Here is a 14,914-nt window from a genome sequence, read left to right as displayed (position 1 = left end):
ATCATGTGACCATTCACGTGATGAAGGTCAACTGTAGGTGGATACCACCGCTTCCAGTCTCCACATGGCTTGTTCCTCTCACGGGCGATCCCGCTGTTTCCCGCCAGGTCTTCCCGCTACTAACAAAGACCACGGGCAAACGGCACACCCTCGACTTGAGCACACCTTTGCAGATCTTGGGCAGTGGCCAAGCGCCTGAGAAACAACGTCCAAAGACCAAATCTGTTGTAATGCTGCAACACACGTAACACTCTTGAGCGCCCAGCTTGTCAGCCGACATCGATCTCACCATTCTGAGGTCAGACCGCTTCACGCTCGCAGTCGCTTTGTGAGACATCTGTCGGCATCAAGGAAAAGGCCGATATGCCAGAGTCGCAGCCGGCTTACGAGGCGCCGTCTTGCGACCTGTCACTGCCCTTTCTTCGCTTTCTGATTAATCTGATGGAGTGACAATCTCGATGGACCTTTCGCATAGTTGCGCTCCAGAACCACGGCAGGCATCTCTACAGCCCAGATCCCAGATCCTAGATCCGATGAGGGAAATACCACGAGCGGGCTTGCCGTTCCGTTCAACGGGGACTATAGTCCATCAGTGTGATGGACCTCACATACCCGCCGAGACTAGAGACGCATGGAGCCGTATGACGCACCTTGAATACTATGCCGAAGAGGGATGGTGAGAACTGAGAAGGGAAAAAACTGACGCCGTATCTACAATTCACCTCCATCATCTTCTCGAGGTGTGGGTGGCTCAAGGGTCACGCAGTCGCAGCGGATGTCGACCGAAGGCGGAGAACGGCAGTTTGTACTTGGCGGGCCGCAACACGATCGGCCATGTCGACTGACAGGGCCAGACCGCGCAGGGCAATGCCCACGCTGCCAGTCTGTGTCACGGCAGACAAGGCAGAGGGAAGCACGCACTTTAGAGTACGCTGCCCCGTATCCTGCGCCCTTTCCAGCTCCGGATCTCGGTAGTGTTTGATCTCCAGCCCTTTGGGCCAAGTCTGTGGGGATTGTCTTTGGGCGTTACCATCGTCCCGGCTTACACTTACGAAGGCATTTAGCCCTCTTGACATTGCCGGAGACTGACCTCGGATTTTCTTCATCGCCAGATCTCGAGAGAGCCTGCCATGGTTCGACGTCTAGGCAGGCACGAGAAGCAGCTGGCAAACCGGAGGACGCAGACCAGTCTGCACATCACCCAGGTAGGCACTCAGGGAACCAGGAACATGGCTTCTGGCATCATACTTGCTCTTCCCTTTCTTCCGACTCGCGCGATCTTCGGTTCTTCCCTGGTCGAGCGGCTGGGAAGAGGACGGGACGTCAAGTGACAATTCGGATACTCCAATGAGGAAGGACATCAATCTCAGCAAAATCTCGCGCATTTACATGCAGACGGCATGCATATTGACTCGTTGCATGATGCAGTATGCCAGTTGACTGTCCGCTTGATGCGGCTATAGGCATACGGGCGAATACCATGCGAGAACTGAGAGATGTGGCTTTTCTACTCATCTCTCACAGGCACGAAGATGAGCCAATCGCAGCTAGACGGCAGCTCTTGACTATTTCACTGAGGAGGGCTGGGAGCCTTCTTGTGAGTGGTGATGCTTTCGCAAACCTGCATCGTCCCGCGGTTAGTCATGATTGGCTCGACCTGCAGCACATCACTTCAACAAAGTTGGTGATGGAGTGATAAGCGACCGGGCACAGAAGAGCGATGGGCGTAGGCTATTGGCCAATGATGGCAGGGATTTAGACGCCCAATTCGAACGGAAAAGCACGACCGGCCCCACATCGCACGCAAAGATCGGAGAGAACGTGGAAATGTGGGGACGTACCGCGCTTTAGTCCCGGCCAGCCCCATTTTTCTCTTCTATTTTGGCTGACGGCTGCCCAGAGAACCCCTCCCTCTCTCTCAACTCTCACCTCTCCCAGGCTCCCCTCACCATGCAGCTTAACCGCCCAGCGTGCAGACATGGCCCATCCCGGCGGCCATCTTATGGTAGCACCACTAAGGTAACGAGCAACGAGAGAGAGGTGACGGCTACGATGGTCCCCCCATCGACAGAAAAGCTGCTTTCGTTCCTATTTGCCAGTACACCTCGGAGAGAGGCCACACAGCCAACCACAGTACACAGCTGTGTGTGGGTGTCCATTCTTGGACGAGGGGGAACCCCGGCCGGCTGATCCTTTCGAAGTTGCCCGCGAAGCTCATCACCAGTGTGATATTGGTTGCTTGCATCGACCATCCACAAGCCTCGTCCTCCCTAGCTCTTCTCTCATTGGGTCGTCCAGTCGACTGACGCTTGATTTTTTGCACGCTACTGTGTACGGCACGCTCCACAGTCCACACTTTTTGCTGACGAGCAACAAGTTCCCCGTTGCGTTGCTCCAGCCATGAACCGGCGCCAGTAGCACCGCATCTCGAGTGGCTGTCTAGGTATCCCAGCCCACCACCACCAACAAGGTGACGGGAGCACAGAGGTAGCGTACACTAGACAGGTGGAGGAGACATGTGGTGGTGGTGTTGGCCTCAATCATGGCCTCTCCTGGGCCTCCTAGGACGGCCCGTCAAACCATATAATGGAAGCATCCCATCCTCTTCGACTCCCTTTCCTCTTTCTCTCTTCAGCAAGCAATCAAACAACTAATTCCAGTTCTTCGTTTTTCCCCTCCTCCTTTTTTGTTCTTTCTTCTTTCCATAGAGCCGGTCTCTATCTTAATTCACACTCCAAACTAATACCCAATTTTTTGCAAATCATCACCACCAAAGTTGCCGGTCAACTTATCCCCTAGTAACGGAAATCTGGAATTTCTTGCTCAACGCACATTATTCAGCAAAACCACTTAATCGCAGCACCCGTTTAAACGTCAAATACCGCAATAATGTCGTCCACTCAACTCTCCTTCTCCCTTCGTGTTTCCTCCGGTGTCAAGACCGTCCACCTGCTCGGTTCCTGGGACGGCTACGTCGGCCAGCTCCCTCTCTCCAAGGACAAGACTTCCTCCAAGTCCGGCTCATGGAAGGGCACCTTCAAGTTTGGCGGCTCCACTCTCTCCGCCGGCTCCCGCTACTGGTACTACTACATCATCGACGGCTACCACGTTGCCCACAACCCCAGCGTCGCCTCCACCGTTGAGCCCACCACCGGCCGCGAGTTGAACATCCTCGACGTCCCCGCCGGCTCCAAGTCCTCCAGCAAGTCCAGCTCCAAGTCTAGCAGCACCAGCTCCTCCAAGTCTTCCTCAAAGTCCTCTTCCCACTCCTCGTCCCGCAGCTCTCGCCACTCCTCCAAGGACAAGGACTCCAAGTCAAGCCGCCACCGCTCCTCGTCGCGCGACATCCCCAAGGGACGTCCCCTCTCCGTCTCCCAGATCAAGGCCCCCAAGCCCATGTCGCCCCACGCCACCCAGCACATCCTCAACAGCGACTACTGCGACGACGAGACCATTGAGGAGCTCACCGCCCGCTTCGGCGCCGCCGGCTTCGACGAGGAGGACATCGTCACCGACTTCTCCGCCTCCGGCTCCCCCGTCTCCTCCACCGGCTCCAGCCTCTCCTACCGCTCCGACAGCTCCAGCCCCAGCTCCTCGCTCTCCGGCTACAGCACCCCCGGCTCCGACGTCAGCACCTGCACCTGCGAGCGCTACGGCATCACCCGCAAGGGCGACCGCGTCAAGATCGACTGCGGCGGCGCACGCTGCGGCTACGACGACAGCTCCGACTGCTCCGACTCCGAGTCCGAGGAGGAGGAGGAGTACGCTCCCTCCACCACCCGCCGCCACGGCATCGTCGTCAGGTGAAGAGCTTCCAATCCTGCCCTGGGATGGGAGTGATCACAACCACCGCCGAAAGGAAAGCCACCAAATACACGAAGATAGAAGGCCCCCATGTGGCCCGTACATTCATTTCGTCGCGCGACTGCCCCGCGCTCGCCGACGTGCTAATCATTGCATCCACCGAGGAAAGGCAGTTGCGAACCCGAGCCGGTCTCGGGCCCGCCCGCCTCCTCGTTCCAAGTGGGTCGATGCTGCGACCCCGCGCCGCGGCGGCCGCCGCCGTCTGTCCCGTAGACGGAGGTGCTTGGCCGCCGCGCGCGTGAACCAAACTCAACCGTTTCGTTTGTCATGTCCTCACTTGACAACAGCGGAGCCATCCTCGTATTCCCTTTCATGATAGGGAAGGAATGCGAGAGACCAAGACTCCAGGGGTTGGAAAAGGAGCCAGCGCATCCGCCGCTCCTGGGGAAGAGACCGTTTCCAAGCGGCTGCCGGGGGCTGGGCTTTTGGAAAGCCCCCGGGCATGGCTGCTTTTTTCATGAAGGCGAATTCATGTAGATAGTTAAGATTACCGCCACAGGCGGCTATGGATAGATGCCGATATGAATCTATCCATCATTTGAACGCAACCTCAACTGTGCACCCGCTGCGTGACAAACGTGATCAGTACCCGTCCTTGAAAATGAGTTTGAACAAATATGAATGATGCTAGTGAAGATTTCTTGTAAATCAGTTAATCTGTGTTCGAGGTCAAAGTCTTCACGGAAATGTTGTAGTACACTTTGGATTGCCGAAATTGGCAAGTGGGCGATGTCTACGCCGGCAGACCGGGACGGAGTCCAAGAAGCCTTCGGTGTCCGCGCCGGAGGTGGTCCGTCACCCTTCTCCGCATAAATGCCCCGAGAGGTCGGTGCTCGGGGGATAGATCCCCTGAAGAAAGGCGGTGGGGGGAGTACTATCCAACAACGTCAGAAAAGGGGGGAGGGACCCGGCAGTGGGGCACTAGGGCGTCAGGACAAGGGTGTGTGTGTCGCTGTTGCAACCCCGCGATGTCAAAGAAATAGGTGCGGGGACTCCACGTCTCTTTCTGTCTCTCCTCTCTCATCTTCTCCTGGCCTAGCTCAAGCGTTCTCCTACAACAAACGACGCTGGATTTTTCGTCTTCAGCCTCACTCTTGGCCCATTCGTCTCAGACGCAAAATATCAATTGAATCACCAGAAAGCAGCCAACCTCCCATAAAACCGAACCGGCACGCAGCCCCCCCGCCAAAGCATTCCCAAAAGCCCACCATGGCCGCCGACTACCCCATCATCGACTCCCACATCCACCTCTACCCAGAGCAAGAAATCGAGACCCTCGCCTGGGCGACCCCCGAAAACCCCCTTGCGAAGCAGCACTCGGTCGAAGACTACGTCGCCGCCACCGGCTCCCCCGCAAACCTCAAAGGCTTCATCTTCCTCGAAACAGACCGCAAACACGACCTCGAAGCCGGCGCCCGCGATGCGTCCGGCTGGGAGTTCCCCCTGATGGAGGTCTCCTGGCTCCGCCGCATCGCCGAGGGCAAACCGCGCGACGGCGAGGGTCACGGCCCCGACCACGCCAGCCTCTGTCTGGGCATCGTCCCCTGGGCCCCTCTACCCTCCGGCGCCGCCGCCATGGAGAAGTACCTCGACCACGTCAAGACTGTTGCGGGCGACGCCGTCTGGCCGAAGATTCGCGGGTTCCGGTATCTGTTGCAGGATAAGCCGCACGGCGCGGGGTTGACGGACGATTTCATCGACAGCTTGAAGCTTCTGGGCAAGAGGGGTTTCGTCTTTGATATGGGCGTCGACCAGCACCGCCGCGGCAACAAGCAGCTCGACGAGGCGTTGGAGATTATCTCGCGCGCTCACGAGGGTGTTCCGGAGGAGGAGAAGGTCACCTTTGTCATCAGTCGGTCCTCCCCCTTCCCTGTCTCTAGTATCTCCCATGCCCTTCATTCAAAACCAGGAGCTAACAAACACATCCTAACCAGACCACCTCTGCAAACCCGACCTCGGCATCATAAACACAACAGACCCCTCCTTCGTCCACTGGCGCACCGCAATCTACGCCCTCTCCAAATGCTCCAACACCTACATGAAGCTCTCGGGCGGCTTCTCCGAGATGCCCGACTCCCTCAAGAAGCAGGACCCCAACGCAATCTTCGAGGCAATCTTCCCCTGGCTCGGCGTCGTCCTCGCCACCTTTGGCACCCGCCGCACAATGTTCGGCTCCGACTGGCCCGTCTGCACCGTCGGCGTCGACGAAGCCTGGCGCAAGTGGAAGCTGCTTGTCGAGCGCACCTGCTACATGGCTACCCTCGAGCCAGAGGACCAGGCGGCCCTGTTTGGCGGTACCGCGATCAAGGCGTATGGTATTGAAGGGCTTTGATGTTTTCTCTTTTGTTGTTTGACGCTGTCTATGATTGTGATTTGAGTATGGTGGGTAAGCTTGCAGATCAGGGCATTGTGAGAGAGAATGAAATCGCTGGATTTGCAGCGTCTAGAGATTACATCGCCAATTTGTACCCGATGATTCAACATTGGGGCGCGCAGGTATGGGATATGATGACGGCGATCGATATATTACGACTTTGCACACAGATACCACAAAAACAAATACGTGCTTTTTCCCTTCCCCATAACGAACATGTCAAAAAAGACCCAAAATGGTAAAAGAGTTCACCCCCCCGGTGCTGAACTGGGGGCTACATCTCTGGCGCTCATGCTGGGATTCGAACTCGGGTACTCGTATGCGCTGAGCCTGTCGTCGAGTAGGCTGGTTGGCGATTTGATTGTTGACCATTAACCATTCCACCACCCACGCCACAGTTTGACCTGACCCGTCGACCTAGACGGGCGCCTGCTGTGCTGGTGACAGAATTGGACTTGGAGGGGTATATGAAGGCTTGCTGCGTATTCGGGTGGTAGGCAGAAAAGGTATCGGATGAAAAGGTCCGCGATGTGGCTGGGTGACCCAGAGGAAGGAAGGTGCGTGAGTTGGTGGTGGCTGCCCTGGCAACCGTCGAGGTTCCCGGCATTTACTTTGCTGGCCTTGTGAAGCAGACAAGAAACTCACTCCTAGGCACGATTGTAAGCGATAACGCACTTTTATTGAATGCAGACAATCCGAGTCGACTTGTGAGCTCGGTGCTAGTTGCTCCAAGCTTTCCTGCCTCGCTCAACCTCCCATATTCTAGACTTCAGCCCTTCAAGAATAATCAAAGGGCCCCCAAAAACACGTAATCCTACTCTTCAAGTCCCTACCCTTGTATAAATCTACACTCTTGCCATCCTCCAACGATTGATATGAAAATATCTCGTCGTACAAATATAGGCCAGAATTGATTTGAGAGAGCCGGCCTTCGCTAGCTATTTTGAATCTCCCCCTTCCACCCATGTATGCCATATGCCCAAATGATCCCCCTGGCCAACCCTTTGAGATGGCTTAGACCACAGCTCACTCCTGAAATCAGCCAGGAATAGGCCGAAGTGCCCTCTTGGCCTGTCTCGCCTTGCATTCAAGAGCATAGCCGGGCTCGTTTGCCTTGCGCCACTCGATGTATGCCTCGTAACTCTGCTGGCCAACTGTATCAGGGACTCGCGGCTTGGCAGCACATCTGGGCGCCATGCCAGGACCGAACACAGGAGCATTTGCGTTCAATAAAGACCCGTGATGAGGTACCGGTGCTTGTGTTGTCGGAAACGGAGTTGTCCAAGGCCCGACAATAGGCACTACCGGACTGTTGGCCATCTGTCGGACAAAACCAATGGCTGGAGCAACGCGGCTTGTTTCAGAACCATGAGCAGATTGGGGTAGAGTAGACCGAGTCGGATTGAACGGTGACCTGAGGGGTAGCAGAGGGGGGGCTGTTGCTTTGTTTGTAAATGATGGTGTAAAACCTGGAGCAGATGGATCGAATGGTGCGGCAGGTATTTGGGTTGAGAAGTCTAGTGGAAGTCTGACAATGTTGTTCTGTGGACCAAAAGCTGGACTAGGAGATACTTGAGGAGTTTGTTGGAAAAGTGACTGATGCAATATTGGTCTCGGCACGGAGGGGGGGAAATTGAATGGTGGAAAAGCCTGCGTTCCTTGGATGCCAAACTTTGCGATTGTGTTGGCAATAATCTCGTTTGGATCTTGTCCAGGAGCTTTGCTGGAGGTTTGGCTTACTAGTTGCTCCAGAAGAGAGATGATGGTTTTCCTGTCCCTCTCTTCAGCCTTGTCTGATGTGACTGAAGATGTCTGAGGAGCGAAGGTGGAAAACTCCCTTGCTAGTGGGTTAAGAGTTCGAGCCTTGGCCGGTCCTCTGGTATCAATACCAGAATCCTCGGAAACTTGTCTTGGGCGAGCAACGCCATTTCTGGTGACCTGGTATTTTGACTGTTCGTCTTGCAAAGGTCGCTGGAGTTTTCGCAGAAGCCCCTGAAAGCGATCATCTTGGTTGTGTTCGGAACCGCTGTCTGTTGGCTTGGTATCCCGGAAACCAATGTCAATAATGGCTGGGTCGTGAATGACGGCCGAGTCACTCAAAATTTGATCTTTCCGTAGGTCTGTAGAATGGTTCTTGTTGCCCAAGTCGTCGCTCTCTTCGTGCTTGCAAGGGCGTAGAAGATCTGTCATGGAAGACTTCCGAGGTGTGATCCTGGTATCCTCCAACTGCTTATTGAAGTCGACAAGACTATCGCTCTGCATGTGCGACTTGAAACGATTCGCATTTCTAATGCTGCGTATCTCTGCGTTGTTGAACATGCCGTTGTGTTCCTTGCAATTGAGGTCGGTGCATTCGTGGATAAAAACGTCCAAGACCAAGGAGTCAGGACCCTGCTTCTAGGAGGTGTTCTTGCTCTGACTACTCGGAACAGGTACGGCATTGACCACGGCACACTTCGTCGCGCGACCGATCATGCTCATTCCCTTTGTTGAGGCATTACTGTTGTCTCTGGATATGGGATCGGTCGCGGTTTGAAAGGGGGAAACGCCAGCCACGGGCTTCCGCCAGTGAGTAGCCGACTCAGCTATGTCGTTGGAGTCGGTTTCAGTACTCGAATTTTTTCTTCGCCTTCGACGCATGCTGAGTTGTGGTGTATCATGATCGTGAGGAAGCAACGGCCTGCGCCAATTGGCAGAGGCCAATGCCACCGCTGCCTTCTCCATGTCTCTGCCATGTTTGTTAGTGACACATTCTAACCCGAAAGGAAGAAGAAAAACTGAGGCATACGAAAGAGTAGATGCTCTAGGTTGGCTGGAAGTGTCGAAAAAGGAGGATTGGAATAGCGGTGTTCTCGACGGAAGTCCAGGCCGAAGAAGGACAATAGAGCTGGAATTGTCAGAGGAGGCTATGACGACAGGCGTAATGAACCCAAAGTGAGGTGAAGAGAGATCTTCGCTGATGTAAAAAACATGCGCTGAGGCCCTTAAGTCTGCGATGATGTGTCCAAAATTGGAGAGCTGAGGTGGTGGGTGTGATGTTGACGGATGATGGAGATGTTGGCGGTATGTTGGCGGGAAACAATCGCGCCGAGGTCGTATACGCTTGTCGACGCATTGTCCGGAGAATTTGCTCCGTGTGGTGGCAGACGAGGAAAGAAAGGGCAACATCGGGATCGTCGTGAGGAAACAGCAGGCTGCATGTTCTCGTCCTCGCTGCCGGGAAGGCCTGACCAAGAGCAACCACTCTAGCGTATAGTGATTGTGGAAGATGCACAGTTTGCACGTATCTGAAGTGAGTCGGGCAAGAACCAAGTCAAGAACCACCATCACATTGATATCGTTGTTGAAATACTCTCGTAAGCCTTAGTTAAGTCTAATATCATACTGCATCATGGCCATTGTTGAAAGAACGCTGGAAGAAAACACGCGTCAATAAAGAGAGATAGGATATCAATTTTAACACGCTAGATGTCGTAGAAACTCGGAAACATTGCCAACTTGTGATGAACCCAGATAGAGTAAGGTATGCAAACAAAATATCGGCCAGTACATTCGTCAAGCCTAGCCTCATCCATTGCATTACATGCCTTGATTCGCTTGTCCAGACAAGTAAGCACTGAAATGTTTCTGTGGTCAATAATGTCAGCGTATTTCGACGACAGCACATTCAGTGGACAGAAACCTACCGCATTCCTCGTCTGCATGAAGACAGTTCCTGGGCCGGTAAATTTACACACCAGACCCTCGCCAGAGGAGAGACCAGAGATGATACCACCGGATGCGACTCGTTCCATAATGTACTTCACATTCCATGCCACCAAGTGACCATTATCAACAACGTACTTTTCGCCTTCCATGAGCTGGATAAAAGTTTAGTCCTCACATCACTTATATGGTCGTAACCAAGGCACTTACATCTTTGCGGATAATGGCACCGAAACTGGTCAGCCAAAGCAGTCCAGTACCGCTAATCTTGTACACATACAAGCCCTCGCCACTGAAAATAGCCTTGCTGAGGCCCTGGCGCTTGTAGTCCTTGATCACGCCCTGCGTAGAAGCAAGCCAGGCGTCTTGGCCAACCGACCACGTCTCCTTGCCCGTGAGACGCAGACTAGTGATATCACCAAGCATAGGCGGCGCCAGGAGAAGCTCGCCGGGTCCCACGTAGGTCGAGCTCGCCAGCTCAGCGCCGGCCACGAGCTTCTTCATGCTAAACTTGATCTGGCCCCTAAGTGTGATGGAATGCGACATGGCGACCATGACACCGGGCTTCGCTTGCAGCGGGCACCCCATGGCGAGCTGGACGGTCAGGATGGTGTTGCTGTCGCGGTGGCTGATGCGGTAGCTGCCTCCGTTGAAGGTGCCGACGTCGTCGACGGTCGCGGTGGCGCCGATGAAGTGCTGGGGCGGGGGCGCGCCTCCCACGAGGTTGGACGGGTTGCTCGTGTCGACTGGTGCTTCCTCCACGTGCTGCTTCTCTGGCAGGCTGGAGGCCTCGGGCGGTCCGTCGAAGGCGGGAGGCGGAGGGGAGAACTGAGGCTGGGAGTCGGGGGTGCCTGGTTGCCGTAGGGGAAGCTGCGTCTGTTGGTGCTGCTGGTGCTGAGGAGAGGGCTGCGGCGACTGCTGAGGGGGTGATTGATACTGCTGTTGCTGCTGGGAAAGACCAGGAGGTGGCGGGTATTGCGCCTGATTCTGCGAGGGCGTCGTGGTGCCTTGGGGAGGAGGCGGGTACGTCCTCCCCTGACTCGGCGATGCCTGCGGAGGAGGAGGATAGCTCGCGCCATGTCCGGGCGACTGGGGAGGAGGCGGATAGTTTTGGGGCGTGCTCGACTGAGGAGGAGGTGGGTAGTTATTGTTGTTGCTGCTGTGTTGTCCGGCAGCTTGGGGCGGAGGAGGGTAGTTTTGCGACTGCCCTTGCGAAGGCTGAGGCGGTGGTGGATAGCTCCCGCTATGGCTGCGCTGAGGTTGTGAGGGAGGAGCAGGGTACGAGAACTTTGTCTGGTTCGCAGGAGGGGATTGCGGCGGCGGGGGATAGTTTTGCTGCGCTGTGATTTTGATTGTCTTGTCAGCGCTTTCATCCGGGGACACTGCTTTCGCTCAATGGGACAACGTACCTCCCGACGGAGGAGCTGGAAGTGGTGGTCAGCACGAGTTTCGTTGCCTTGCTGTATGGCGGGGTGAGAGTGAAGAACTTACGTGGGTAATATTGGGAAGACATGATCTCTCGTTAGACGTCGCGTCTCCTCGGTGGCGTAGGTTTCGTGAATATTATTGCGAGAAGAAGCCGACTCGAATTGAAATACAAGACGAGGTGAGTGGAATCGAGAGAAAAGAATGGTGAGTTGATCTGGCAGCAGGTCAGTCGGACGCCAAGCTGGTCGCATCCCACCTCATGGGCATCGCCATCGCCATCGCCTGCCCCGCACTTACAGTTTGTCACCCAACAGCCCAATTGCAGAGCGTCGTGATACAGTCAGCTTCAAGTCTCACGAACAGCAAGTCCTTTATCGCTTTGTCTTGAGTCGCCGAAGCTTCCGAGATGAACGTTCAAACCACCAAGAAGCAAGAGAAAGAAAACAATTGTCGCGCAAAAAAAGACAATGGGCGCCTCGGGGCTCTGGGTCATTAAAGAGGGAGCTTCCCACGCGCCAGAGCAATCCCGGCAAGCTTGCTGAGCTGCAGGAAGAAGCTCCGCCAGAAACCCCACCCCCTGTCATGGCCATGAAATGTGGCCGCATCGCCGCCACCTGCACCCCCAGCTTCCCGTTGGCCTGCATGGGAATAAGTGTGGTAGCTGTGGTAAAGTGGTAGGGCAGTTGTATTGGTGAGCTTTCGATGTTGGACCGTCGTCCAATCGTTTGGGGCTTGCCCAGCGCGATGGAGAGAGTCTCTAACTCTTTTCGGCGTCAGGTGAAGAGGGGCGGCGCTTAGAGACGTCCAACGGCGACTCGCCCTACCATTGGTCCTTTGCCTCTATACCTATTCCATTTCTCGGGAATCTCATGCCGCTCTCTGAGCCTCAAGAACTTTGTCAAATTTGCGTGTCCAAGGGGATGAACCACTTCCTTTGAGCTTTTGATAGATGTCGTTTCTTGCAGACATTGTAGATGGGCTTGACTACACTAAAGACCACAGACCTGAGGTAGGTACTTACCAGTACTTCGGCACATGGAGTTGAGGCGTTGCCAAGTTATGCTCGAGAGATTCCTTCAGAAGCGCTTGGGAGACCTGCAGAAGAGCAATGAAATACAAAATCTAAGTTTGGCTTGTGACAGAGCTGAGCGGAACACGAAGTGGAATGGCGCCCGGCCAATGGAGCAACACCGGACCGGCCATATCGGCCGTCTAATGTGGGGCCGATTTCAGCAGCGGACTGCGAGTGACATTTCGGACTGCGAACGAGCAGAGGGAATAACATTCAGAGAGATAACGCAGATAGATCATTGGATTTCTTTTCTGTCCTCTTCATTCGTTTCCTTCGTGATTCCCACAATGCCTACCTAACGCCGTTGGTCCCATGCTTTTTTTTTTCTTCTCTTTTGTCTACACCCAGTCTCCCCTTTCCATTAGAAAGCCAGCTTCTCGTGCTTGAACGGCTTCTGGCCCTCTCCCTCACCGTACGCCAACGAAACCTGACCCTGGCCGCGAATCTTGTACTTGTAAATCATGAGGCCCTCCAGCCCGACGGGTCCGCGCGAGTGGATCTTGTTGGTGCTGATGCCGACCTCGGTGCCGAAGCCGTACCGCATGCCGTCCGCCATGCGCGTCGACGCGTTCCAGTACACGCCCGCGGCGTCGACGGCCGCCATGAAGCGCTCGGCCTCGTCGGACGACGAGGTGAGGATGCACTCGGTGTGCTTGGACCCGTGGGCGTGGATGTGCTGCACCGCCTCCTCGAGCGACGAGACGACCTTGACGGCGAGGTCGAGGGAGAGAAACTCGGTGTCGTAGTCTACGTCCTTGGCATCGACGATCTTCGAGGCCGCGTCGCCAGAGATCTTGGACTGGACAGCGGCCTTGGACTTGGCGTCGCAGTGCAGCGTGACGCCTGCCGCGACTAGCGCCTCCGCGGCGGCGGGGAAGACGGAGTCGAGGGCGGATTCCTGAACGAGCAGGGTCTCGACGCTGTTGCAGGCGGCCGGGTAGCTCGTCTTGGAGTCGACGAGGACCTTGGCCGCCATCTCGGCGTCGGCGGAGTCTGTCAGGTAAATAGAGCAGAGGCCGTCAGCATGGCCGAGGACGGGGATCTTTGTCGACTCCTTGATGTAGCGCACGAGCTCGTTGGAGCCGCGGGGGACGACGAGGTCGATGGAGTCGTCGAGGGCGAGGAGCTGGGGGATGACGTCGCGGGTGGTGACGAGCTGGACGGCCGGGTTGGGCACCTGGGACTTGTCGAGGGCGGCGGAGATGACTTTTGAGATTGCGATGAAGGACTCTGTGGATTCCTTGCCGCCCTTGAGGATGGCGGCGTTGCCTGACTTGATGGCCAGGGAGGCGATGTTGGCGATGACCTCGGGGCGGGCCTCGAAGATGATGAGGAGGACGCCGATGGGGCAGGTGACTCTCTCCAGGACGAGGCCGTCGTCCAGCTTGGTTCTGAGTGTGACTTTGCCAACTATATTGAGAGTCAGAATACTGAATGACTATTGTGCTTGTGAATTGAGGTAAAGTGAGTGAGTACATACCTGGGTCCTCGAGACCTCTCACGTCCAAGATACCCTTGAGCATATCCTCAAACTTGCCCTTTTTGCCTAGGTCCAGGCGGGACACGAGACTCTGACTCAGTTGACCATCGGCGGCGGCTTTGCGAGCGAGCTCTAGGTCGCGCGCATTGGCGGCCAGAATGTCGTCCTTTGCCTCGGCGAGAGCGGCGTGGATGGCCGTGAGGGCATCGTTGCGGGCTTCGGCAGGGAGGGTCGCGAGGATGTGAGAGGCCGATTTCGCACCCTTTGCGGCATCGACGGGGGAGGCGTTAGTGAGGGACATGGTGAGGGGATGGGTTTCCTGTCCAATGAAGTTGTGTGTAGTAGTTTGACACTCTCAACTAGAGTAAAAGTAGAAGTGCAAGACTTATTGACTTGTCTACACTTACAATCTCAGGTGAGTTCGGTATGAGTCAATTGGCGGCTCGATACAGCTGGGCCTGTAATTAGACTGAGGTGGTTTATGGTGCGGTGCGCCACTCGGCGGGCAGCATGTTTGGCCATGAAAATTTGGAGAGCCCCGCACTCGGAGGGGAACAGAAGTGGTGAGTGAGACTGGACTGGGCGCAGAAGGGTAATAGTAAAGGTTGTTTAATTGAGTTGAAGCGACTCTACCAGACTCCAATAGCACATGGATAAACTTAATTCAGCAACCTTATTGTTCCAGAGGCAGAAATTCAAGTCTCTTTCAACTACACACTTATCTTAGTATGAACCTCTTCGTTCAATATGGTAATGACTACTCACCTCTTTTCGGCAGCTCAATTCTCGGTCTTGTAATTGGCTCAGCCATTGGAACAGGGATCAAAAGTCTTGTTCCTGACCCGCTCTCTTGGTTGCCCTGGGAAATGTCACTATCACTATCCGTGCCCCGAACATTCTTGGATTTTTGTTCTCTCTTGGTCTCGATCCAACATTGAGTCACTTCTCTCGAAATGTCTGAAGTTTAGGCTCGGTTTCTATAAACAGTTGA

General features: G+C 55.2%; 7 protein-coding genes across 7 annotated transcripts; 2 read left to right on the top strand and 5 right to left on the bottom strand.

The window, feature by feature from the left end:
* Nucleotides 1-758: 758 nt before the first annotated feature.
* CPAR01_04028 (uncharacterized protein) lies at nt 759-1,106 on the bottom strand (the record flags this gene model as incomplete). Its single annotated transcript, XM_060488310.1, has 2 exons — nt 759-1,004; nt 1,053-1,106. 2 exons carry the CDS (start codon nt 1,104-1,106, stop codon nt 759-761), a joined length of 300 nt encoding a protein of 99 aa, XP_060352516.1.
* A 1,783-nt stretch (nt 1,107-2,889) lies between these two features.
* On the top strand, nt 2,890-3,807 carry CPAR01_04027 (uncharacterized protein; the record flags this gene model as incomplete). Its single annotated transcript, XM_060488309.1, has 1 exon — nt 2,890-3,807. One exon carries the CDS (start codon nt 2,890-2,892, stop codon nt 3,805-3,807), a length of 918 nt encoding a protein of 305 aa, XP_060352515.1.
* Nucleotides 3,808-5,073: 1,266 nt separating this feature from the next.
* On the top strand, nt 5,074-6,196 carry CPAR01_04026 (amidohydrolase; the record flags this gene model as incomplete). Its single annotated transcript, XM_060488308.1, has 2 exons — nt 5,074-5,743; nt 5,799-6,196. The coding sequence occupies 2 exons, from the start codon at nt 5,074-5,076 to the stop codon at nt 6,194-6,196; spliced, it is 1,068 nt and encodes a 355-aa protein (XP_060352514.1).
* Nucleotides 6,197-7,276: 1,080 nt separating this feature from the next.
* On the bottom strand, nt 7,277-8,557 carry CPAR01_04025 (uncharacterized protein; the record flags this gene model as incomplete). Its single annotated transcript, XM_060488307.1, has 2 exons — nt 7,277-7,384; nt 7,979-8,557. 2 exons carry the CDS (start codon nt 8,555-8,557, stop codon nt 7,277-7,279), a joined length of 687 nt encoding a protein of 228 aa, XP_060352513.1.
* Nucleotides 8,558-8,635: 78 nt separating this feature from the next.
* On the bottom strand, nt 8,636-8,962 carry CPAR01_04024 (uncharacterized protein; the record flags this gene model as incomplete). The annotated part of the gene is made up of 1 exon (XM_060488306.1): nt 8,636-8,962. The coding sequence occupies one exon, from the start codon at nt 8,960-8,962 to the stop codon at nt 8,636-8,638; it is 327 nt and encodes a 108-aa protein (XP_060352512.1).
* An 855-nt stretch (nt 8,963-9,817) lies between these two features.
* Nucleotides 9,818-11,456, bottom strand: CPAR01_04023 (uncharacterized protein; the record flags this gene model as incomplete). The annotated part of the gene is made up of 5 exons (XM_060488305.1): nt 9,818-9,865; nt 9,925-10,098; nt 10,154-11,283; nt 11,353-11,367; nt 11,435-11,456. The coding sequence occupies 5 exons, from the start codon at nt 11,454-11,456 to the stop codon at nt 9,818-9,820; spliced, it is 1,389 nt and encodes a 462-aa protein (XP_060352511.1).
* Nucleotides 11,457-12,804: 1,348 nt separating this feature from the next.
* Nucleotides 12,805-14,224, bottom strand: CPAR01_04022 (glutamate-5-semialdehyde dehydrogenase; the record flags this gene model as incomplete). Its single annotated transcript, XM_060488304.1, has 2 exons — nt 12,805-13,853; nt 13,924-14,224. 2 exons carry the CDS (start codon nt 14,222-14,224, stop codon nt 12,805-12,807), a joined length of 1,350 nt encoding a protein of 449 aa, XP_060352510.1.
* Between the last annotated feature and the right edge of the window lie 690 nt (nt 14,225-14,914).

This window comes from Colletotrichum paranaense, assembly GCF_030867605.1.
Source record: "Colletotrichum paranaense strain IMI 384185 chromosome Unknown Scaffold_3.1, whole genome shotgun sequence".
Lineage (NCBI taxonomy): Eukaryota > Fungi > Ascomycota > Sordariomycetes > Glomerellales > Glomerellaceae > Colletotrichum > Colletotrichum paranaense.
This window is presented reverse-complemented; position numbering and strand designations above follow the sequence as displayed.